Here is a 25540-nt window from a genome sequence, read left to right as displayed (position 1 = left end):
TTAATAACTTATTTTTCTCCCTCTCTTAATCCCTTCTGGTTTATCAAACCATCAACATCACAACTTGAACAGCTTAGACATAAGATTTTCTTCAAATAGAAATGCGAAAAAGTAGAAGAAAAAGGAGAATAAGAGAAACGCTAAAACATTTATATAGTTGAAACGTGTATTCACATTCTACTAATGAAACTAATTTTTATTAAATTTTGACCAATTTAATTATATTTAATTATTAAAAAGACTTGAATATGTAACCACTCTCTTATTTTTTTCCTGAATAAATTCATCAGCCCATGAAATTTGTTATTGCAAAAAATAGTTATTTATTCAAAATGTTTTCATATGAATGATATTATTGTAAACGTTGGAACATTTCTTTTAGCTAAATCAATATATTAATAGTACCCTTACTCGTGCGGCACTTGTTCTTAAAACAAAGGCAACCGGGAATAATCTAAATGGTTCAGTTTTCAACACACAACACTTTGCCAGTAGTTGTGTTTGGTAACGCATGCACATGGTCTAGCTGTTGTGTTTCATACAAAGAAACCGACACCAGCAATAAATAAAACAAAACCAAACCCTTCCATTCCATATTCGATAAATATAATCAGCACAAATTTACCAAACGGTTTTCCATCTTTCAACTGTTACAAAGTCAAATCGAGTTTAATTGGTTGGATTAGGAGTAGAGAGATCCTAAGCTCGAGAAAAGAGCAATGAGTGTGTTTCAAGCCAAGGACCCCACATGTGCTGGGGTTTGGTGTTTTAGATTCCAATGTTATTAATGACACCACATTGCCCTATGCTCATAGTGTACTATAATTATTTAAAAAAATAAAAAAAAATCGTTTTTCAATTTTCACACACATGGCATGGCATGCAACATTTTGGGTTATATAGCGTCAATGCTTTTTCGTATGGGCTTATATTTTTCCATTGAGACTTTCATTTCACCAGCATAGTGACAAGTTTATGCATCTGTTTTATCTTTTTCTCGCTTCTTTGACGAGGAATTGATGGTTTTGGACTCTAGTCTCTCGCGGCTTGATTTGTTTTTATAATGGTTCGGTTTTCATTTTTTTTTTTTTTACAATTTCTTTCGGGTGGGAAGAAGAGAACTGGGGTTGTTGACCTAAACTAGTTGGATTATATTTTTCGCTGCAATTCATAGTGGTTTTGGAAATTGCGTATGCACTAAATTGTGCTGGAGTTGTTCTAGGGTTTCAGGTGCAATCGACTCTACCAATTTGGGGTGTTGCTGGGAATTGTGCTATAAAAGTTCTGTCTTTGGGGAAGAGATTTGGAAGAAGCTGCATTTTGAATCAATTTCGAGGCTGTAGAAAGAGGAAAGTTTGCTACCAGTTGGTGGGGGGAATTTTTTGAAGTTTTATTTTTTTTTTCTGGGCTTTTTGGGCCAAATGCACTGTGTTTATCAGAATTAGAAGCTTCAGTTTTGGTGCTTATTAAGGAATTCAGCTTGATAAAGTGATCTAAGGGTTTCGTTGGGTTTCAGTTTACCTCTGATCTTCTCTGAGCTCGGTTTCTGAATTGTTGTATCTGTTTCTTGGAATTTGAGTGAAATGGCTTGTGTGAAATTGGGTTCCAAACCTGATGCTTTCCAACGTCAAGGGCAAGCATGGTATACACCCTTTTCTTGATGTGTTTGAGTGGTAAATTGTAATTTTCGTAAGCTCAAAAAAAGAAAAAGAAAAGAAAAAAAAGGATTTTGCAGTTTTGTTGATGTTTTTTATCTGTGTTTTGTAGGTTATATCTTTCGTTTACATGTTTGTGCATCGTAAAGTCTTAGGGTTAGGAAGACGGTTCTGTAGTAATTTGATACAGGATGAATAATTCGTTTTGTGGAGGTCTTATTTTATCTGGTTATGGATAAAGTATGTTGAAGTTGGGTTTGGTACTTGAAGCCAACATGTAAAATGGAAACACACAAGTGTTTCATGACTTCCTTTTTTCAGTGTTTGCTCTAAGATAGTCTAGATTACCATATATTTTTCATTTGATTTTGCCTCTAATTATCATAGCTTATTGCTTTATTTAATTTGCATGTATTTTCTGCATTATAGGCAACAGCAGTCCATTTAAATGGCCTTGTGATGCACACTTTATTACTATGTTTCAAGTTTTTTCATTCTTTTCTTTTATTACTGCTCAATGGAATTTGTTCGAAAAATGTTTCCAATGATGATAATTTTCTTGCCTTGGATATTCAAATTAGACCATTTCAAAAGACTCTGTTGTGTTGTGTCTTTTGGAATTGTTATTCAAATTTTGCCACTTTTACATAATGTGTAAGCATTTCTTTTATTGCCCTTATGACTTTAGGTTCTGCACAACTGGGCTTCCCAGTGACATTGTTGTTGAAGTGGGTGAAATGTCCTTCCATCTTCATAAGGTATATAATGTTTATTTCTTTTAATATATTTTTATTATATCTAGTTGATGTACTGCCCATAGGATCAGTAGTAGTTTGCTTTGGTCTATAGTTCTTGCTGAAAGTTTTGGTTAACTTAAAATTAGCAGAAGTTGACATGAAGACAGACATAGCAATGTTTATATTAATACATGGGTATTATATTTTTGTTAACATTTTATGATGTATGATGTCAATTTTCATGTTGCTATTGGTATTGTTGAAATTTAAATCGTTTGGGAGTTCTGCACATAAAAGAAAGAACTATCATCTTTTCTTGTGTTCATGGGCCATTTTGTAAAATTTAATGTAGTGAGGGACTGTATTTGGTGCTGTAATTCTACACAAAATAGTTTCTTAGCTGAAAGGCAGGCCCTCAGTACCATTTTGATCTAAGGATGTTGATAAACTTGAATATAAATAAGCTAATTCAAACACATGATGCAGTTCCCTTTGCTCTCTAAAAGTGGGGTTTTGGAGAGACTGATTGCAGAAGCTTCTGAGTCTAAGGAAGAATCTGTCATACACCTACCTGACATTCCTGGTGGGGCCAAGACATTTGAACTTGTCGCAAAATTCTGCTATGGTGTGAAACTTGAACTTACAGCTTCAAATGTTGTGTACCTGTGGTGCGCTGCCGGGAATCTTGAAATGACTGAGGAATATGGTGAAGGTAATCTTGTTTCACAAGCTGAAACCTTTTTCAATCAAGTGGTCCTCCGAAATTGGAAAGACTCTCTCAGAGCACTTCAAACCTGTGATGATGTTCTGCCATTTGCTGAAGAGCTCCACATTGTGAAAAGGTGCATTGAATCACTTGCTGCAAAGGCATCTACTGACCCAAATTTATTTGGGTGGCCCGTGCTGGAGCATGGTGGACCCATGCAAAGCCCTGGTGGAAGTGTTTTGTGGAATGGGATAAGTACTGGGGCGAGGCCAAAGAATTCAAGTTCAGATTGGTGGTATGAGGATGTAACAAGTTTGAGTTTACCAATTTATAAGAGGTTGATAACTGTCATGGAATCTCGAGGAATTAGGCGGGAGATCATTGCTGGTTCTCTTGCTTCCTATGCTCAAAAGTATCTGCCTGGGTTGAACCGACGTAAGGTTTCTGGCGAGACCAGCAGCCATCTGGCACCATTGGCTTTGGGATCTCCTCCGTCTGAAGAAGACCAGAAGATTCTGCTGGAAGAGATTGATCGGCTACTCCCAGTGCAAAAGGGCCTGGTCCAAACAAAATTCCTTTTTGGTCTACTTCGAACAGCTATGATTCTAAAAGTGAGCCCCAGTTGCATATCAAATTTGGAGAAGCGGATTGGTATGCAGCTTGATCAAGCTAATCTGGAGGATCTCTTGATGCCTAGTTTCTCATATTCAATGGAGACACTTTACAATGTTGATTGTGTGCAAAGAATTCTTGATCATTTCCTTGCCACGGATCAGGTTACCGGTGCCACTTCTCCATGTTCAGTTGATGATGGCCAATTGATTGGATCACCTTCATTGGCTCCAATCACCATGGTAGCAAAGCTGATTGATGGTTACCTGGCAGAGGTTGCACCAGATGTTAACTTAAAACTTCAAAAGTTTCAAGCAATTGCTGCTGCTGTTCCAGATTATGCCAGACCTTTGGATGATGGTTTATATCGTGCTATTGACATTTATTTGAAGGTACTTATGTATAGCAAGTTCTCACAAACTAATTTTCATTGCATAACATGCAAAGGCTGTGACCTAAATTTTACCATAAAATGTTCTACTATATATATATATATATATATATATATTGGTTTGTTACAATATGATTCTAATTGAACTTCACATCTAGGCAATTATTTCATATATATTCCCTCTCCTTCATTTGAGTGGGTATGGTCTACCCCAAGTATGCTTGTATCAACAGCACAAACTTCTATGTCACTTTCTAGATAGTTAGGTGGTGTTTTATGTTCTGCATCAAATTGTAATATTTTGTTTAATAATGGAAAAAAAATTAATTAGGTTTAATTTTGGTTTTTGTTTAAATAGGTATTTGAGTGGAAATAATGAAACCACCATTATTTTTATCATTTCATTCGCAAACATGACGTTTTGATGCTCCATATATAGATAAACATATAAAGTGACATAAGACAAGAAACAAACCAAACATCTCATCTTATGTTTTATAGTTAACTATTTTTGTTGCTTTGCCTACATGTATCATTTAGCACTCTGCTACATGGTTTTGTGGCAATAAAAAGGTTAACACATTTTGCCTATTGTGAAATGCACCTTGTCACTACCATGCTTCTGTACAAAGTCCGAACAATTTTGCACTGACTTCATGCTGTTGTCACAACTGCAGTCTCACCCATGGTTGGTGGAGTCTGAGAGAGAGCAACTGTGTCGGCTGATGGACTGCCAGAAGCTCTCATTAGAAGCCTGCACTCACGCCGCACAGAATGAGAGGCTACCAATCAGAATAATAGTTCAAGTCCTATTTTTCGAGCAGCTCCAGCTTCGAACTTCCATCGCGGGTTGCTTCCTAGTTTCTGATAATCTCGACGGATCGAGACAACTAAGAAGTGATTTGGTTGGATCTAACGAGGGTGGCTGGGCATCAGCCGTGAAGGAAAACCAGGTATTAAAAGTTGGAATGGATAACATGCGGATGAGGGTATCTGAGCTTGAGATGGAGTGCTCAAACATGAGGCAGGAAATCGAGAAATTGGCTCGCACAAAGGGATCAAGCGCTTGGGGTGCAGTGTCTAAGAAGCTTGGGTTTAAGATGAAGTCTCAAATGTGCAGTGCTCAAGAAGGATCAGTTAGTAACAATAAGAATAATAATCACAGTGGAAATATTAAGGTTGAGAAGTTGAAGGATAGACATTCAAAGCACAAGAGAAGTTCTTCTATTAGTGACAAAGCATCGGTCTCTTCAATTGTTCCTTCTAAGTGACGACTCGTCCATTTACTAATAACATTTTTTTATTTGCTTTTATGTTAATGTGCCATATTGGATTCACAGTTTCTTTGTAATTGCATCCCGAGTAAAATTGGGTTGGAAACAAAGGCCAGTCTGTGTGTAACTGAAACCGTAGAACTAGCTTTTTTTTTTTTTTTATTCTTTTTCTCACTTCCACCGTGCACATAAAATCTTTATGCACATTATTAATATTCTCTACAACAAAATTCATTTATTTGAATTTCGAGGGATGTATCCTTAGAGATCCATTCCACTGAATTTGTTTGTTTTAACACGTATATTATTAGTATTACTATTATTATTATTTGTCTATGGAAAGAAATTGGTGTCTTTTTTCTCCTTACATTTGTTGGTTTCTTACTGAGTTTCTGTACATTCTTGTTTTCTCTTCCCAATCTGTTGAAACTTACTCCGTGAGCGGTGGTTTATTCGTATCTAGTTTGGCTAAAACACAATCTGAACGAAATATATAAAAATAGGAATTCGATCTCCTTCGACGAAGTATTTAGAAAATGAGAAAATATTGACTTTTCGAAAACGGAAGCTCCGGGACCAAGAGGAAGACCATGCTTGAACCACGATGCGATAAAATACCGTTTTAATTTCTAATGTTTGAGTTAAGTAAATTTGATACTGTCTTATTTTTATTTTAAATCTTTTATTTTGTGTTATTTTAGTGTCTTAATTAAATTTTTTTTAAAAATACCTTTATTATGATTTTCTTTTAATTAGCGACAAAATCGTAAATACAATGGTCATAGTGGTAATTTTAGTTATTTGAAAGTAAAAAGAATAGAAAAATAAGAAAAAAAAAGATAATAATAGAAGAAAAAAAAATTAAAAGAGGGAGACGATAGATAAGTATATATAAAATAAAAATAAATATCAATTTTAATATAATAATATTACTAAATAAGAATTAAAACAGAAAAAATATAAAGAGATTAAAAGCTCGACAAACTAATTATGCCTAGGCTTAGAGATTAATGTAGCATAAAGCCTTTGGAGGTGGGGTATGATAAAGTCATGTTATCCAACTTACTGTTTGCGGATGACACAATTTTATTCTGCTCATGTGATCTAACATCAGTGGTGAAGTGGTGAACAGTAGGAGGTTGCTTAAGGAGTTTGAACTTATGTCAGGACTGAAGATCAACTTTAAAAATCAGCAATCGTTAAGTTGAATTGTGATGAGGAGGCCACTAATAAAGCTTGCTATGTTCTAGAGTGCAATAAGGTTGAGCTTCCCATTTGTCATTTGGATAGTCACTGTCCTGTCGTTTAGACTTTTTGTATTAAATCTTGCTGTTTTTATATTGGATGGATACTTATACCTCTATTTCTATAGAAATTAATAATTAGTCAGAATTATAAGAGAGATAAAAAATTGAATCTCCGTAGAGAACGAAACCCTGTGAAAAATGGAGAGTAATATTCTCCCACAATGAAGAACGGAGAGCAAATCTGAGAGTGTCGAATGGAGAACAAGGAGATATCCCCCACTCCTGCCCTGCTCTGTTGCCATCTCTATCTTCAATAATGTTATAATGGTTGTATGCTTTTTCAAATGATATACTTTTAATTTTTTTTTATTTTTTATTTTTATTACAAATCAATGTGAAATTACATCGTTATGCACATAGTAAAACAAGGATTAGCTTTGTTTAATACATTAGTAAAATAAATTAACATAGTAACTTTTGACATTTGTCACTATGTCATTGAATGGTGAACAATATAGCCACCTTAGTCATTCTAAGCATAGTTAGACCATAATCTACTATTTTATTTATCTTATCTTCTAATTCGGTTAATATTCTTTTGGACTTTGTTTACGACGATATTGTGCATAGATGGGAGGAGACAGAGCCTAAGCTTGAATAAGAGCAATCTTAATCTGAGATAGACACATTAAAAAAAAAAAGATATTTTAAACAAAAAAATAGTAAAGTGAAGTGGGATATTTTTAAATAAATAAAATAAATCTATAAATTAAAGATATAGACACGTTTAGGAGAATTTACGATGATCCCTTTTGTTACATATCTTGTCCTCAAAGAGGATGATTTCGTTATGTGTTTATTTTGTTGGCTGTGTAGACAAGATAAGTAAGGATACATTAAGAATGTATTGCCACTACAGATAGGATAAGGCACGTGCTACAATTTGAACGTATCTTGTCCCCATTGAAGACGAGATACATTCATAATATATATATATATATATATATAAAATTACGTTTCGTAGACATCAACCGATTGAATGCGACCACTCACATTGCCAGAGTGTTTGACCATGAGATTGGTAACCAATTAATTTAATATCTCAATTTTATTTTTGTTAAATTTATTTTCTTAATTTAGGTTAGGTAATAATAAATTTAGTTTAGTGTACAAATTATATCTATTATAAGTAGTCTATTCGGTAATTAGTTAGGTAGTTAGTATAATAATTTTTTTGAATTATATTATTATTGATTCTATTACATTAGGTAGGTTTATATTAGTTAATAACTTTGTTGTAATTGACTTGAATTAGTTAGATTTTTTGTTAATGTTGATTTTGTTAAAAAACTAAACTTCAGACATATATGTTTGTAGTCAAGAGTGCTTCATCCTAGGTGGTATAGCCATACGATGGCTCCTCTTGAGATTCCGATGCCATATCTTAGGGAGGCTGGGTTTGAGTATGCAACGTATTTCAGGGACTTCTATTTTGACAATAGTATGATATTCACATTTGTTGAGAGATGGCGAGAAGGAGCCATGGCACCGTGGCAGCCGGAGGACAAGAAGGAAAGCTTTTCCATTAAGATGACATGGATGAAAGAGCGGATGTAGCATATTCCTGTTGATGTTGATCCCACGATGTTGCGACATTATCTTTTTGGTTTAGAGTCACTAATAATTGAGTCTTCTGTTTGAGTTTAGTTTCAAGTTTTAAGTTTGGTGTCAATTGCATGCTTTTATTTTTCTTTCAATTTTTCAAATTATATGTTCTTAGTTCTTCTTCATCTTCAAGTTGTTCTTGTTTATTTTCCTTGTTTGATTTTTAGTTTTTTTGTTTTGTTTTGTGTCTTTCCTTGTTTTTCTTGTGCATTTTCAAATTATTAGTGTCCAAAGTATAAAATTTTTTAAGTTTGGTGTCTTTTGTGTTTTTATTTTCTTAAAAATTTTCCAAAATTTGTTCTTAGTGTTCATCTTGATCTTCAAAGTATTCTTGGTGTTCATCTTGACATTCAAGGTTTTCTTGTTTATTTTCTTTGTATTGATCTAAAAATTATAAGTTTGGTGTCATTTTATTGTTTTTCTCTTTCCTCATTAAATTCAAAAAAATATAGTTTCCTTTAATTACTCATCATTTTCGAATTACCCAGGTTGACTTAGTCAAAATTTTAAAATTTGGTAGTTTCTTTTTAGTCAAGTTAAAATTTCAATTTTAAAATTTATCTTTTTAAATCTTTTTCAATTTTCTTTTTTTTTTTATATTTTTCAAAAATCCTTTATAAAATTTTTCAAAATCTTTTTTCTTTTCTTATTCATAATTTTCGAATTACTTGTCTTATTTTATTATTTTGATTGAAAAATTTTAAGTTTGGTGTTTCCTTGTTAAGAAAGTTTCAATCTTTAAAATTTTAAAATCATATCTTTTTCAAATCTTTTCTTTTATTTATTTATTTTTACAAGTATCTTTAATTTTTAAGACATATCTTTTTCAAAACTCCCTAACCACTCTCTCTCTTCAATTTTTTGAAAATCATATCCAAAATTTTTCAAATCTTTTTGATTAATTAATCATTTTAGTATTCGAATTTTTTTATTTTATATTTTTCTTTTAGTTTTCGAAACTTATATTCTAGTTTCCAATTATTTTATTTTATCCTATTTTAATTCGGTTTATCCTTAATTAAATTAAATAAAAATAGAAATATATTTTATTTGCAATCCACATCATCTCCCTTTCTCCATCATGGACCTAAGTGGAAATGAACAGTCCAGAAGGACTCTGGGGTCATATGCTAACCCCACTACTGCTGCATATAGGAGTAGTATCTGTATACCCCCCATAAGAGCCAGCAATTTTGAGCTGAACCCTCATCTCATTATCATGGTGCAATAAAATTGCCAGTATTTCGGTCTTCCACAGGAAGAACCTATTGAGTTTCTGGCACAGTTCTTACAAATTGCTGACACAGTACGTGATAAGAAAGTAGATCAGGATGTCTACAGATTATTACTATTTTCATTTGCTGTAAAAGATCAAGCTAAGAGGTGGTTAAATAACCAACCCACAGCAAGCATAAGAACATGGAAACAGTTATCAGACAAATTCCTGAATCAGTATTTCCCTCCAAAAAGGATGACACAGCTAAGGCTGGACATCCAAGACTTTAAACAAGAGGATAATGAATCCCTTTATAATGCCTAGGAGAGGTACAGAGGGATGCTAAGGAAATGTCCCTCTGAAATATTTTCAGAGTGGGTGCAGTTGGACATCTTTTACTATGGGCTTACAGAAAAGGCCCAAATATCTCTAGACCACTCAGCTGGTGGATCTATACATATGAGAAAGACAATTGAAGAGGCTCAAGAGCTCATTGATACAGTTGCTAGAAATCAATATCTATACTTAAGTAGTGGGTCCTCCATGAAAGAAGAAGCTAAAGCAGTATCCACTGAACTTAGTCCTCAAGAACAAGTTGCTGAACTCAATCAGCAATTGCTTATTATAACAAAATAGTTCGCAGAATTCAAAGAGATGCTCCAAGACACTAAAAATGCTAACCACAATATGGAAGCACAATTGGATCAGATAATACAGCAGCTATCTAAACAGATAGCAGAAGAATGGCAAGCTGTTCAATTAAGGAGTGGGAAGACATTGAATGTCTTAACTCAAAGCAGCAGAAAGCCAAGAAAGGAACAACTGACAGAGGATGACCAACCCACTGCCCAAAATCCCTCTAAGGACAGTAAGAGCCCAGAGAGGAATGATTCTGGCATTCAAATGCCAGAAAAGGGTAAACAAGTGGCGTTAAACGCCCAAAGGATAGCCAATTCTGGCGTTCAAACGCCAGAAAAGGGTGGCAACCTGGCGTTAAACGCCCAAAAAGCACCCAATTCTGGCGTTCAAACGTCAATAAGGGATCAGACACCTGCAAGTACTGATAACAACCCCCTTAAGCATGCTTCTCCAACCCCTTCTGTAGGAAATAAACTTGTAGCAACTAAGGTTGAAGAATATAAAGCCAAGATGCCTTATCCTCAGAAACTCTGCCAAGCGAAACAGGATAAACAATTTGCCCACTTTGCAGACTATCTCAGGACTCTTGAAATAAAGATTCCATTTGCAGAGGCACTTGAGCAAATACCCTCTTATGCTAAGTTCATGAAAGAGATCTTAAGTCATAAGAAGGATTGGAGAGAAACTGAAAAAGTTTTCCTCACTGAAGAATGCAGTGCAGTCATATTGAAAAGCTTACCAGAGAAGCTTAAAGATCCCGGAAGCTTTATGATACCATGCACATTAGAGGGTGCTTGTACCAAGACAGCTTTATGTGATCTTGGGGCAAGTATCAACCTAATACCTGCATCCACTATCAAAAAGCTTGGTTTGGTTGATGAAGTTAAACCTGATGTGTGGAAAACGATCCAACACAAAACTCACCGGCAAGTGTACCGGGTCGCATCAAGTAGTAATTACTCACATGAGTGAGGTCAATCCTACAGGGATTGAAGGATCGAGCAATTTTAGTTAGGTGGCTGGTTTAGTCAAGCAAACAAGTGATGATTTGAGTGAATTGTAATTAACAGAAGCTAAATTGCATGAAAGTAAAGGGAGAGGGAGAATTGACAGTAAATTAAAGAGCAGAAGAAGTAAAAGAGCTGAATCTTAAAGTGCAAGTAATGTAAATAACTGAAACTTAGATTGCAAGAAGTGTAAATGACTGAAGCTTAAAGTGAAAGAAATGTGAACTACTGAATCTAATTTGCTGTGAAACTTAAATTGCTGAAAGATTAAAGGGATTTGGGGAGTTGGGATTCAAAATGACGCAAGAAAATGTAAAGAGCAATCAAGCAGAGAAGTAGAAGATGAAGTAAGTGCAGTAGATCTAAACAGAAATGGAAAATTGCTTGAAGAACAAGACAGAAAGAAACTTAGCTCAATTGTAAAATCTAAAAGAGAATTTGAAGATCCAAGAAGTGCAATAAACTCAGGAAGCAGATCAGGATCTCAATTCTCCTTTGCTCGATCAGAAAATAAATTGCAGAAGAAATGTAAATGAAGACAGTAAATGAAATTTAAATCTAATTTCTTAATTCTCAGAATTTTTGTAGAAGAAGAACAAGATGAATTTCAGATCAAGAGTTGAAACAGAATTCCTTCAATCTCAATCCAAAATTCCAAAACAGAAAGTAGAGGTTGCAGAAGATAGTAAAATGAAAACTAGAGAGCAAGATTTAGATCCAATCTCAAGTCTCAGAGCTCTCAATGAAAACTAAAATTAAAGAAAATGAAAAATGAGCTAAGAGTAAACTAGAAAATGAAAAAGAAGAAAGAACGTCCTCTACAAATCAAACTAACTCCTATTTATACACTTTCTATTTTTGATCTTTAGAATTTGGAGTGGGCTTTTCAAATTGGTGAATAATTGGATCCAAAATGGCTATTGAAGTTGGAAATGGACCAAGGCACCTCCAGGGGAGCGCTCAATGATGTAACTTAACGTAGCGCTCCCTTTGCTTTGTGTTTGGGCTTGTTTTGTTGCGTCCAAGCCTTGCTCATAGCGCTCAGTGAACTAATTTCACGCAGCGCTTACATGCTTGAGTGGGACTCCAATTCGAGTCATGGTGGCTCCCAATTGTGCCCATTTCTTGTGCAAGGTAGCGCTCAGTTAACTCACTAAACGCAGCGCCCCTTTTGATTTGGAGGGAGACCCCACCTTTGAGCCTTGCTTAGTTTATTTTGAAGCCAATTTCCCTTGTGCCAAGCAGTGCAAAGTAGCGCTCAGTGAAGAGACTTCACGCAGCGTCCTTTGTTTTGAATGGAAGCTTCCCCTTCGAGCCTTGGTGAATGCATTTTGTGTGCTGCACTATGATTTTCCTTGCTTGTAGTGCTTTCTTTTATGCTTCATGTGCAAGGTTCGAACCTTGGTTGGCTCTATTTTGGAGCTGTGCCTTGCATTTTCTTCTGAATGGAACCCGATAAAGTTAACTTAGTTAACTGAGCGCTATTGATTTTCTTGGGTTCCTTGGGCGCTCAGTTAAGAGAGTTCACTTAGCGCCATGCCTTTGCTCCCTTGGCCTTTGCTCTAGCACTCAAATAGAGAGCGCTACGCTCAATTAGTTAGCGCTATGCCTTGGCCTCTTGATGCGTGATGAATGGATTTTTGATGGTATAGAATTTCACAAATGAATTCTCGTTGCAAGTATAGTTTCTAAACCAATCACTAATCCTTTCATACAAAAAGTTGTTTGTCACTAAAACAAACCCCTAAAATTAATAACCGAAGTATTCAAACCTCGGGTCGTTCTCCCTAGGAATTACAATAAAGTGTCTTGTTATTGGTTATGAGTTATTTTGGGGTTTTGGATAAGAAGCATGAAAAGTAAATGGCAATGAAAATAAACTAACAACTATAAAAGGCTCTTGGCAAGGTATGAAAATTAGAAGTCCTATCCTAGTTATCCTTCTCAATTGTGATGAGAATTGTTCGTTGCTACCACTTAGTTAACCCTTACTAATTAAAGGAAAGTCAAGTGGATGAATTGACTTGAGCCACAAGTCCTAGCCAACTCCCAAGGAAAGACTAGCTTTAGTGCACTCCAAACCAATTAGCAATCTCTCCAATTATCAATCAACAAAGGGATTAGATAACTCAAGTGTCACTAATTACTCTACCTAGGCCAAGAGGAACAAAATCTACACTATATCTAGAAGAGGCATTTCAACAAACACATAGAGTGCAATAGAAGTAAACATTATTAATTGCAAGAATTAAAGGAATCTACAACTACAAAGGCAAGAGATCAACAATAGAAAAGCAAAGAAGAGCAATTATTATGAATTACCTCTTATTGAATTGGAAGAATGTAGAAGGAACAATACTAGATCTACAACAAAATATAAGAACAACATAAAGGAAGTTACAACAAAAGAATAGAAGAAGATTGAATGTAGCAACAAAGAATTGAGAGATAGAAGTGGAAGAAAGCAAAGATTAAAACCTAGATCTAAGAACTAAACCTAATCCTAATCCTGATTCTAGAGAGAAGTGAGAGCTTCTCTCTCTAGAAACTACTTCTAAACTAATCCTAATGAGTGTGAATGATTGGAATTCTCCCTTGCTCTTCAATCCTTGGCTTTAAATAGCATCTTTGGCGCCAAAGTTGGTTGGGATTGGGCCCCACAACCCTTGAGAATTCGTTGGTCACGTTTTCATTAAAAAATCATAAACCAGCACCGACGCGTACGCGCACAGCACGCGTACGCGTCCATGGGGTGATTCGCAGGTGCGCGCAAGCGCCAAGTGCGCGCGCGCGTCCATGGGCGAGTTCAACTTTTTTGACTTTTCATGATTTCTCCACTTTGCATGCTTTCCTCTTCACTCCTTTGATCCATTCCTAGCCTTTTCAATCTGAAATCACTAACAAATATATCAAGGCATCTTATGGAATCAAAGGTGAATGAAAACCATCAAATTAAGGGTCTAAAAGCATGTTTTCACATCTAGGTACAAATAAGGAGACAATCACAAAACCATGCTATTTCATTGAATACATGTGGGTAAAAGGTGATAAAATCCCTTAAAATCAATACAAGATAAACCGTCAAAATAGGGTTTGTCAACCTCCCCACACTTAAACCAAGCATGTCCTCATGCTTAAACCAAGAATGAAGTAAAGGGCATGGCATTTATTTAATGGAAACTAACTAAGTGCAATCTACCTAAATGCAACTATCTAAATGAATACAATTGCTTGGTCGAAATAAATCAATTCCCAAGAAGCATATATGCACAAGGGCTAAGGACTAGCAAGTCTAATCCACAATTGAATTGAGCTATTAAATATTTTCACAAACTTGCATGAAAGGAGATGATCATAGGTGGAGACATGTAATCGAGCATCGAACCCTCACCGGATGTGTTTGCACTCTATTCGCTCAAGTGTTTAGGGTTGATTCACTCAATTCTCTCCTAATCATGCTTTCTAAGATTTGTTCTTCTTCTAACAATCAACATATATTTCATGCATGCATACATCTATCATGAGGTCTTTTTCTTAGGTTGTAATGGGGTTAGGGTCAAGGTAGGATGCATATTTGGTCAAGTGAGCTTAAAATTTGAATTTTTGATAAACTTAGACTTCCCACCTAACCTATGACATCCTATACAATTAAGTTCTAACCTAACTACCCATTTTCTCACTTTTTCACATACTCATGCATTTTCTTTTAATTTCACAGCACTTATGCATTGATCTTATTGAGCTTCACTTTGGGGCATTTTGTCCCCTTTTTATTATTTTTATTCTTTTTTTCTTTCTTTTTCTATTTTTTTCTTTTCTTTTCCATATTGTTTTTCTTTTTCACTTTTATTTCTTTTTCTTTTGTTTTTCTTATTTTTTTTCTTTTTATATACAAGAACCTCAATGCATAAGGTTTTACATTTGATCAATACATGAGTATGTACCCAATTCCCAATATTTCCAATAACATTACAAAACTACCCTTTTATTCACCCAATGTCCCAAGGTTCCCACACTTGAATGATACTCACACACACTAGCCTAAGCTAATCAAAGATCCAAATTAAGGACATTTATTGTTTTTCGCTTTAAGGCTAGTAATGTGCTAAATTAAAGAATAAATGGGTTAAGCGTAGGCTCAAATTTGGCTAACAAAGGAAGATAAAAGGTAAGGCCATTTGGGTAAGTGAGCTAATGAAATGATGGCCTCAATCATATAAATACATGAATACACAAAATAATGGACATAAAGAATCAAACAAATCAAAGATTACAATCATAGAAAAAGACTAATGCACACAAGAAGGAAAAATAAGTGGTTATAAGATGTAACCACACTGTTAGGCTCAAATCTCACAAGCTTGTGTTCTTAGCTCATAAATCATGTTCCACAAAATATATAATTCAAGCAAGTTCTATGAAAAGTTTTCCACTCAAATCAATTGGTGCCCTATAGATAGAAATCCTTGGAAAATTTCATTATTTTGACTAAGCTTATTGTGTATATATATGCAAAAATAAGAAAATGCAACAAAAATCCAAAAAACCTAAAATGAAATGCAAAAGTGTTGGGATTAGAAATTTGTCACCCAAAATCGCCGACCGGTTGGACGACCTCCCCACACTTAAAAGTTTGCACCGTCCTCGGTGCACTCAAAGATGAGCAAGGGGGTACGGCGAATCTCCAGATTGCTGCATGTTCTTTCTTCTGCTTCCATGTGTGCTTGTGGTGCATTGTTCATGAAAAATAAAAATATAACACCATAAGATGAGAAGATATAAAAGCAAAGAAGCATACATTGTTGGAATGAGATAGATCACTAGAAATGAGTGAGTGAATCAGTGTGACATGAATGACAAGTAAGTGTGTGAATTCTAAATTGCGTGGTTTAGAACACACATTAGTATAAAGAGCTATGTCACAAAAGAAGCATGCACTGTACTCATTCTAGTGTGCTTGAGATGCTTTAAGTAAGCTTGTAAGGTAAGACAAGCATTAGAGAAGCATGAAAGCATTCAAGTCAAACATATGGATGGATATAATCATGAAATACAATGCATTAAGGTAAATGCGCAACATTATCCATCAAGAGATTGCCTAATCAAAGAATACGGTTCAAATCACATGGTGGCTAGCTACAACATGCAATTCAAAAGAGTTATAAGCTCGAAGACAATTCTCATCACTTGGTATTTTTCAAAAGGTAAGCATGAAGAACTCAAAACCAAGTAACAAAATATAACCTCAATCATAGAATCCAACAAAGATTATCTAAAAACATTCATGCTAAAATAGCATTTAGGCAATAAGGGATATAGCAATGTATAGTAAACAAAGTCAATACTCCAACACTTATGATGAAAAGAGAGAAAATAAAATGAAAACTAAACTAAAACTAACTAATCAACTAACTAACTAACTAATTAACTAGGTAACTAAAATAATTGGTTATTGATGGTGTTTGGAAGTGTTGGATGAGGGGTAGGAGGAGGGAAGAAGAAAGGAGAAGGGAAGAAATGGAAAGAGGGGAAGAAAAGAAAAGTGGATGGGAGAAAGAAATCCGCGCGTACGCACACATGGTGCGCGCGCGCAGGTGGTGGAATAGAGAGCGAGGCGCGGACGCGTACTCTGCGCTCGCGCGTAGATGGGGATGTGGGCATGGGCGCGGACGCGTACCTTGCGCGTCTGCGTGGATGGCTAGCCAGGCCGGCCGCCTACTGTTGGCCCAGAGTTGGCACAACTCTCTGGTAAAAGTACCAGAAGTGCAAGTGGCCTAATCGACGCGCGCGCGGCATGTGCGCTTGCGCGTGTGTTGCAAATTCAGCATGATGGGCGCGTACGCGCCAGGTGCGCGGACGCGCGGATGGTGTTGGGCCTGGGGCTCAACATTCGCACAGTGAAGGCCTAACTCTCGGGTTTGCTAGCGGGGAGTGGAACTTCCGCATCTACGCGTGCGCGCCATGTACGCGGACGCGTAAATGGTCGAAAATGCTTGAAGTGCGCGTACGCGTCATGTACGCGTATGCGTGAATGGTGCTCTGTTTTTTAAAATTTTTTTTTTGTTTTTGTACCAATCTCAGCATTCTAAACCTCCAAGCATCTACCAAAACACCCTAAAACCTTATTTAACATACTAAACTACCAATTAAACTCAACTATCTAAACAAAACATGAAATTAAACTAATTCTATCAATATGTACAAAAGAGAAAATGAAAGGATTTTACCATGGTGGGTTGTCTCCCACCTAGCACTTTTGTTTATTGTCCTTAAGTTGGACTTATGGGGAGCTCCTCATCAAGGTGGCTTGTGCTTGTATTCATCTTGGAACTCCCACCAATGCTTGGTTCTCCATTGTGCCCCAAGATTCTTCATGGATTGAGCCAAGTCTTGATGGAGTTCTTCACAAGCTTGGGGCTCCCAAAGTTGATCCTCTTCTTGTAATCCGGGATCCCACACTTTATTTTCACACCTGTCTTGAAGTTGATCATCATTATTAATCCATCCGGGTGGTGAACAAGATGAATTCTCTATGAAATGCCCAACAATCCTCCTAGACCTATCTATTTGAGCACTATTCCCACCTTTGTATTCAACTCTTGAAGTATCAACCAAAATGAGCCTTGATTTGCAACGCCAACCACGAAACATCTTTCGCTTACGCTTCATCCCACAAAGCATCCTAAGTTGACCATCCGTTTCAAGCAAGCCATACTCAAGTGGGACAATAAAGCTAATAGAAATGAATTTTACCCACTCAAGTGAAGGGGTAGATGACAACCTAGGCAAAGATGCTTCCAACGATCTTGACAGAGCATATTCCACTCCCATCCTTCTATTTCTAAGGACTTCCACCTCTTCACAAGATCTCTCTAATTCAATCATTTGTTCATTAATACTATCTAAGCCTTTTCCCTTAATCAAACTATAATTGGGAGGGTGAAAGAAGTTTACCTCCGCAACATTTTCAAATGCACCGGGAGAAGGTTCTTCAAGTTCAAAGGATTCTCCACCACTAGGACTTGATGCTTGCTCTTCATTGCCATGGGAACTCAATTCTTGCTCTATCCCATCCAAGTCTTCATATGGAATATGCCTTGGAAGGTGTGCACTTTCCTCCCTAGCATCAATTTCAATCATCTTGGAGGGATTTTCTTCAACTCTATGTTCCCATGGAGGCTCCGCATCTCCTAAGTCTTCTACCACTTCTTCCTTGTCTTCAACAATTAAAGCTTCCTCCAATTGTTCCAATACAAAGCAACTTCCCTCATTTTCCACCGGAGTTTCCAATCTCTCCTTCATGCTATGTTCTTCATTTGATTCTCCACATGTAGCCATGGAAGTTCCTTGAGTGTTCAAGCATTGGGAGGCTAATTGATTTGTTACCGCATCCAAGGTGGCCATGAAATTTTGCACATCCATTTTCATCTCTTCTTGCCCTTGAACAAGAACACCAAGGGTTTCATCCATTAGAGGTTGGGGTGGATGGAAGGATTCATCATTTTGGGGGAAGGGTTCATAGTAGGAAGATGGTTCTTCTTGGTAGAGTTTTGGTGGTTCAATATTCTCCACTCTTTCCACTTGTTGCACAACACACTCCATGGTTGCTTGAAATTGATCCAATGCTTCCTTGAGACGATCCCTTGACTCTTGTTCCGCTTGGATATCATGATAGGGATCATATGGGTCTTGGATCGATGGACATGAATATTCTTCCATGTGAGGTTGTGGTGGAAGGTAGAGTTCCTCTTGTGGTTGAAAATTTTCATATATTGGAGGTGGTTCATCTTGGTAATAATGTGGAGGAGGTGGCTCTTGAAAATATTGATGTTGGAATTGTGGTGGCTCTATATGTGGTTCATATGGCTCATATGGTTGTTGGTAGGATGGATATAGATTAGGGTCATATGAAGGTGGTTGGTAAGAAGGGGCTTGTGAGTATGGTTGAGAGTTATATTGAGGATATGCTTCATAGGCATATGGTGGTGGTTCTTGAAAGTCACAAGGTGATTCACCATAGCCATTGGATTGATATGCATCATAGAATGGCTCTTCTTCATAGTGCATTGGTGGGGGTTGTTGCCATGAGGATTGATCATAAGCATATGGCTCCTCCCACCTTTGGTCATCCCATTCTTGATACACATCTTCATTATAGTCCTCATTTCCTACAACATGTTGATAACCAAACTCATAGCCAAGGTGAGAATTCATGATAGCAAGAAGAAAATGAAAACAAAATCAAATAAGAAGCAAGAAAATTAAATCCTAAAACTAGCAAGAGCTAACAAAAGCAAACATATTCACACTATTCACATATATACAATAACCAATAACATAACACCATTGCAATTCCCCGGCAACGGCGCCATTTTGATGAATGGATTTTTGATGGTATAGAATTTCACAAATGAATTCTCGTTGCAAGTATAGTTTCTAAACCAATCACTAATCCTTTCATACAAAAAGTTGTTTGTCACTAAAACAAACCCCTAAAATTAATAACCGAAGTATTCAAACCTCGGGTCGTTCTCCCTAGGAATTACAATAAAGTGTCTTGTTATTGGTTATGAGTTATTTTGGGGTTTTGGATAAGAAGCATGAAAAGTAAATGGCAATGAAAATAAACTAACAACTATAAAAGGCTCTTGGCAAGGTATGAAAATTAGAAGTCCTATCCTAGTTATCCTTCTCAATTGTGATGAGAATTATTCGTTGCTACCACTTAGTTAACCCTTACTAATTAAAGGAAAGTCAAGTGGATGAATTGACTTGAGCCACAAGTCCTAGCCAACTCCCAAGGAAAGACTAGCTTTAGTGCACTCCAAACCAATTAGCAATCTCTCCAATTATCAATCAACAAAGGGATTAGATAACTCAAGTGTCACTAATTACTCTACCTAGGCCAAGAGGAACAAAATCTACACTATATCTAGAAGAGGCATTTCAACAAACACATAGAGTGCAATAGAAGTAAACATTATTAATTGCAAGAATTAAAGGAATCTACAACTACAAAGGCAAGAGATCAACAATAGAAAAGCAAAGAAGAGCAATTATTATGAATTACCTCTTATTGAATTGGAAGAATGTAGAAGGAACAATACTAGATCTACAACAAAATATAAGAACAACATAAAGGAAGTTACAACAAAAGAATAGAAGAAGATTGAATGTAGCAACAAAGAATTGAGAGATAGAAGTGGAAGAAAGCAAAGATTAAAACCTAGATCTAAGAACTAAACCTAATCCTAATCCTAATTCTAGAGAGAAGTGAGAGCTTCTCTCTCTAGAAACTACTTCTAAACTAATCCTAATGAGTGTGAATGATTGGAATTCTCCCTTGCTCTTCAATCCTTGGCTTTAAATAGCATCTTTGGCGCCAAAGTTGGTTGGGATTGGGCCCCACAACCCTTGAGAATTCGTTGGTCACGTTTTCATTAAGAAATCATAAACCAGCACCGACGCGTACGCGCACAGCACGCGTACGCGTCCATGGGGTGATTCGCAGGTGCGCGCAAGCGCCAAGTGCGCGCGCGCGTCCATGGGCGAGTTCAACTTTTTTGACTTTTCATGATTTCTCCACTTTGCATGCTTTCCTCTTCACTCCTTTGATCCATTCCTAGCCTTTTCAATCTGAAATCACTAACAAATATATCAAGGCATCTTATGGAATCAAAGGTGAATGAAAACCATCAAATTAAGGGTCTAAAAGCATGTTTTCACATCTAGGTACAAATAAGGAGACAATCACAAAACCATGCTATTTCATTGAATACATGTGGGTAAAAGGTGATAAAATCCCTTAAAATCAATACAAGATAAACCGTCAAAATAGGGTTTGTCAATGCGCAACGCTTTTTCCTTCCTTGGGCCATGCTTTAATAGGCACGCTTTCCTTGTTTCTTTCTTTTCTTCACCTACAAGTAATTAAAACAACCAATCAAAGTATCACCAAATTTACAAGGTTTATAATTCATTCAAAAACCAACTAATTCTAGCTTAAACCTCATGATTTAGTGTCAAATAAAGGATGGTTGATTGATTCAACAAAACCATGCAAATCCACTCTAAATCACTTACTTACAATGCAAGAAAGTGCATAAAACCTAATGAAACAAGTGAAAAATGCTTGAAAAGCTAGCATAAGATGACTTGTCATCAAAACCAACTCGGATATGCCTCCAACTTGCTGATGGCTCCATTAAAATCCCATCAAGCATAATTGAGGACATGATTGTCAATGTTGGGCCATTCACCTTTCCCACTGACTTTGTAGTGCTGGAAATGGAGGAGCACAAGAGTGCAACTCTCATTCTAGGAAGACCATTCCTAGCAACTGGATGAATCCTCATTGACATCCAAAAAGGGGAGATAACCCTGAGAGTCAATGAGAATGAGTTTAAGTTGAATGCTATCAAAGCTATGCAGCATCCAGACACATCAAAAGACTGCATGAGCACTGATATTATTGACTCCCTGGTGGAAGAGGTCAATATGACTGAGAGTCTCGAATTAGAGCTAGAGGACATTTTTAAAGATGTTCAGCCTGATCTGGAGGAACCAGAGAAAACAGAAGAACCTCTGAAAACTCCTCAGGAAGAGAAGAAGCCTCCTAAACCCGAGCTCAAACCACTACCACCATCCCTGAAATATGCATTTCTGGGAGAAGATGACACTTTTCCTGTGATCATAAGCTCTACCTTAGAGCCACAGGAAGAGAAAGCACTAATTCAGGTGCTAAGGACACACAAGACAGCTCTTGGGTGGTCCATAAGTGATCTTAAGGGCATCAGCCCAGCCAGATGCATGCACAAGATCCTATTGGAGGATGATGCTAAGCCAGTGGTTCAACCACAGAGGTGGCTAAATCCAGCCATGAAGGAGGTGGTACAAAAAGAGGTCACTAAGTTACTAGAGGCTGGGATTATTTATCCTATTTCTGATAGCCCCTGGGTGAGCCCTATCCAAGTTGTCCCCAAGAAGGGAGGCATGACAGTGGTTCATAATGAAAAGAATGAATTGGTTCCTACAAGAACAGTTACATGGTGGCGTATGTGTATTGACTACAGAAGACTCAATACAGCCACCAGAAAGAATCATTTTTCTTTACCATTCATAGACCAGATGCTAGAGAGACTAGCAGGTCATGAATACTACTACTTTTTGGATGGCTACTCAGGTTACAACCAAATTGCAGTAGATCCTCAGGACTAAGAGAAAATAGCATTCACATGTCCTTCTGGAGTATTTTCCTACAGAAGGATGCCATTTGGTCTGTGCAATGCACCTGCAACCTTTCAGAGGTGCATGCTCTCTATCTTCTCTGATATGGTAGAGAAATTTCTGAAAGTCTTCATGGATGACTTCTTAGTATTCGAAGACTCATTCAGCTCCTGTCTTGACTATCTAGAACTTGTTCTGAAAAGGTGCCAAGAGACTAACCTGGTTTTAAACTGGGAAAAATGTCACTTTATGGTGACTGAAGGAATTGTCCTTGGGCACAAAATTTCAAACAAGGAAATAGAGGTAGATCAAGCTAAGGTAGAGGTAATTGAAAAATTACTACCACATGCCAATGTTAAGGCAATCAGAAGCTTTCTAAGGCATGCAGGATTCTATAGGAGGTTTATAAAGTATTTTTCAAAAATTGTAAAACCTCTGAGCAATCTGCTAGCTGCTGACACACCATTTATCTTTGACACAGAGTGTCTGCAGGCATTTAAAACTCTGAAAGCTAAGCTGGTCACATCACCAGTCATTTCTGCACCAGACTGGACATTACCATTCGAACTAATGTGTGATGCCAGTGACCATGCCATTGGTGCAGTATTGGGACAGAGGCATAACAAGCTTCTGCACGTCATTTACTATGCTAGCCGTGTTCTGAATGACGCACAGAAGAATTACACAACCACAGAAAAAGAGTTGCTTGCAGTGGTTTATGCCATTGACAAGTTCATATCTTATTTAGTGGGATCAAAAGTGATTGTGTACACTGACCATGCTGCTCTAAAATATCTCCTCACAAAGCAGGATTCAAAACCCAGGCTCATAAGATGGGTGTTGCTTCTGTAAGAGTTTGATATAGAAATAAGAGACAGAAATGGGACAGAGAACCAAGTAGCTGATCACCTGTCCCGAATAGAACCAGTAACAGGAGCGTCCCTCCCTCCTACTGAGATCTCTGAAACCTTTCCGGATGAGCAACTCTTTGCCATTCAGGAAGTACCATGGTTTGCAGACATTGCAAACTATAAAGTTGTGAGATTCATACCCAAGGAGTACACTAAGCAGCAAACGAAAAAATTGATTTCTGATGCAAAGTTCTACTTGTGGGATGAACTATCTCTTTAAGAAGTGTGCAGACGGAATGATCCATAGATGTGTGCCTAGAGAAGAGGCACAGAAAATCCTATGGCATTGCCATGGATCACAGTATAGAGGACATTTTGGAGGTGAGCGAACAGCCACCAAGGTTCTCCAATGTGGCTTCTACTGGCCTACCCTCTATAGAGACTCCCGAGAGTTTGTACGTAACTGTGACAGTTGCCAGAGAGCTGGTAATCTGCCTCACGGTTATGCCATGCCTCAGCAAGGGATCTTAGAGATTGAGTTATTTGATGTATGGGGTATTGGCTTTATGGGGCCTTTTCCACCATTATGCTCAAACACTTATATTCTGGTGGCAGTAGACTATGTATCTAAATGGGTAAAGGCAATTGCAACACCCACTAATGATACTAAGACAGTGATGAAGTTCCTCCAGAAGCATATCTTCAGCAGGTTTGGTGTTCCTAGGATACTGATCAGTGATGGAGGCACTCATTTCTGCAATAAACAGCTTGACTCTGCTCTAGTCCGGTATGAAATTAACCATAAAGTGGCAACTCCATATCATCCACAGACAAATGGGCAGGCTAAAGTCTCGAATAGAGAATGATGCGTGGCAGAAGTTAACCAATTAAGAGATTTCAATTAAGAGAACAGCGTTGCACGTATAGCTCTTAACCCACTAAGATCTGCCTCACCAATTTAAAAAGGGTTGTCACAAATTTTAGAAATAAAATACTGGGAGTATGAGTCCTAGGTCGTCTCCCAACGAGTTGCAGGAAAGAGTGCTAATTTATTAATCAGAAAATTTCCAAAAAGTCGAGTTTGATAATGAGTAATTAAAATAGTTGTGAATTAAGGCAATAAAGATAAACTAAGAATAATTATTGATACTCTGAATAAAAGGCCTTGACTGGGGGAATGATTAAATGGAACTTCTATCCTTGTTGGGATCTTCTCAAATGTGGTGTAAAAAGGTTGTTGTTCTCACTCGATTTTCCCTTACTAAATAAGGAAAGGTATGGTGATTGAACTAACGCTTACCCTCAGATCCTAGCCCTCTCCCTTGGTATGCACGAAATTGTAAATCACACTTTTTACAATTCGTACCACTAACCAGCAAGTGCACTGGGTCGTCCAAGTAATACCTTACGTGAGTAAGGGTCGAATCCCACGGAGATTGTCAGCTTGAAGCAAGCTATGGTTATCTTGTAACTCTTAGTCAGGATATCAATTATTAGTTTATAAAAATTTTCAAAAAATTTTAAAAAGTGAAAATAAGGATTTAAAAAAAAATTATTGTTGGGGGTGAGGAGCTCTACTGTGTCTCGATGAATTAATGCAACTATTTCTGTTTTCTATTCAAACATGCTTGTTTCTATCTAAGATATTCATTCGCACTTCAATATGATGAATGTGATGATCCGTGACACTCATCACCATTCTCAACCTATGAACGCGTGCCTGACAACCACCTCCGTTCTACCTTAGATTGAGTGAGTATCTCTTGGGTTCCTGGCTCATGAGTCTGATCCTAAAGATGGTCAAACGATTGATCCAAAGATAAATCACTAAAAGTAGTTTTTATACTAAACTAGTAGCTAGGGTTACATAAGATAAGTAAATGATGTAGAAATCCACTTTCGGCCCACTTGGTGTGTGCTTGGCCTGAGCATTGAGCTTTCATGTGTAGAGACTCTTTTTGGAGTTAAATGCCAGGTTGTAGCCTGTTTCTGGCGTTTAACTCCAGAATAGGGCAGGAAGTTGGCGTTTAACACCAGTTTGCATAGTCTAAATTCGGGCAAAATATGGACTATTATATATTGCTAAAAAGCCATGGATGTATACTGTCCAAAGCAATTGAGAGCGCGCCAATTGGGTTTCTGTAGCTCCAGAAAATCCACTTCGAGTGCAGGGAGGTCAGAATCCAACAACATCTGCAGTCCTTCTTCAGCCTCTGAATAAGATTTTTGCTCAAGACCCTCAATTTCAGCCAGAAATTATCTGAAATCACAGAAAAACACACAAACTTCTAGTAAAGTCCAGAAATGTGATTTT

The 25540-nt window shown here is 37.0% G+C and overlaps 1 protein-coding gene across 1 annotated transcript; it reads left to right on the top strand.

The window, feature by feature from the left end:
* Positions 1-458: 458 nt before the first annotated feature.
* Positions 459-5654, top strand: LOC107630552 (BTB/POZ domain-containing protein At1g30440). Its single transcript, XM_016333726.3, has 4 exons — positions 459-1642; positions 2344-2413; positions 2879-4102; positions 4779-5654. The coding sequence occupies exons 1-4, from the start codon at positions 1584-1586 to the stop codon at positions 5370-5372; spliced, it is 1947 nt and encodes a 648-aa protein (XP_016189212.1). The 5' UTR covers positions 459-1583; the 3' UTR covers positions 5373-5654.
* The last annotated feature ends 19886 nt before the right edge of the window (positions 5655-25540 follow it).

The sequence above is a fragment of the Arachis ipaensis genome, chromosome B3 (assembly GCF_059453495.1).
Source record: "Arachis ipaensis isolate K30076 ecotype BB chromosome B3, ASM5945349v1, whole genome shotgun sequence".
NCBI lineage: Eukaryota > Viridiplantae > Streptophyta > Magnoliopsida > Fabales > Fabaceae > Arachis > Arachis ipaensis.
Note: the sequence above shows the minus strand (reverse complement) of the source record. Positions and strands in the feature narration are given on the sequence as shown.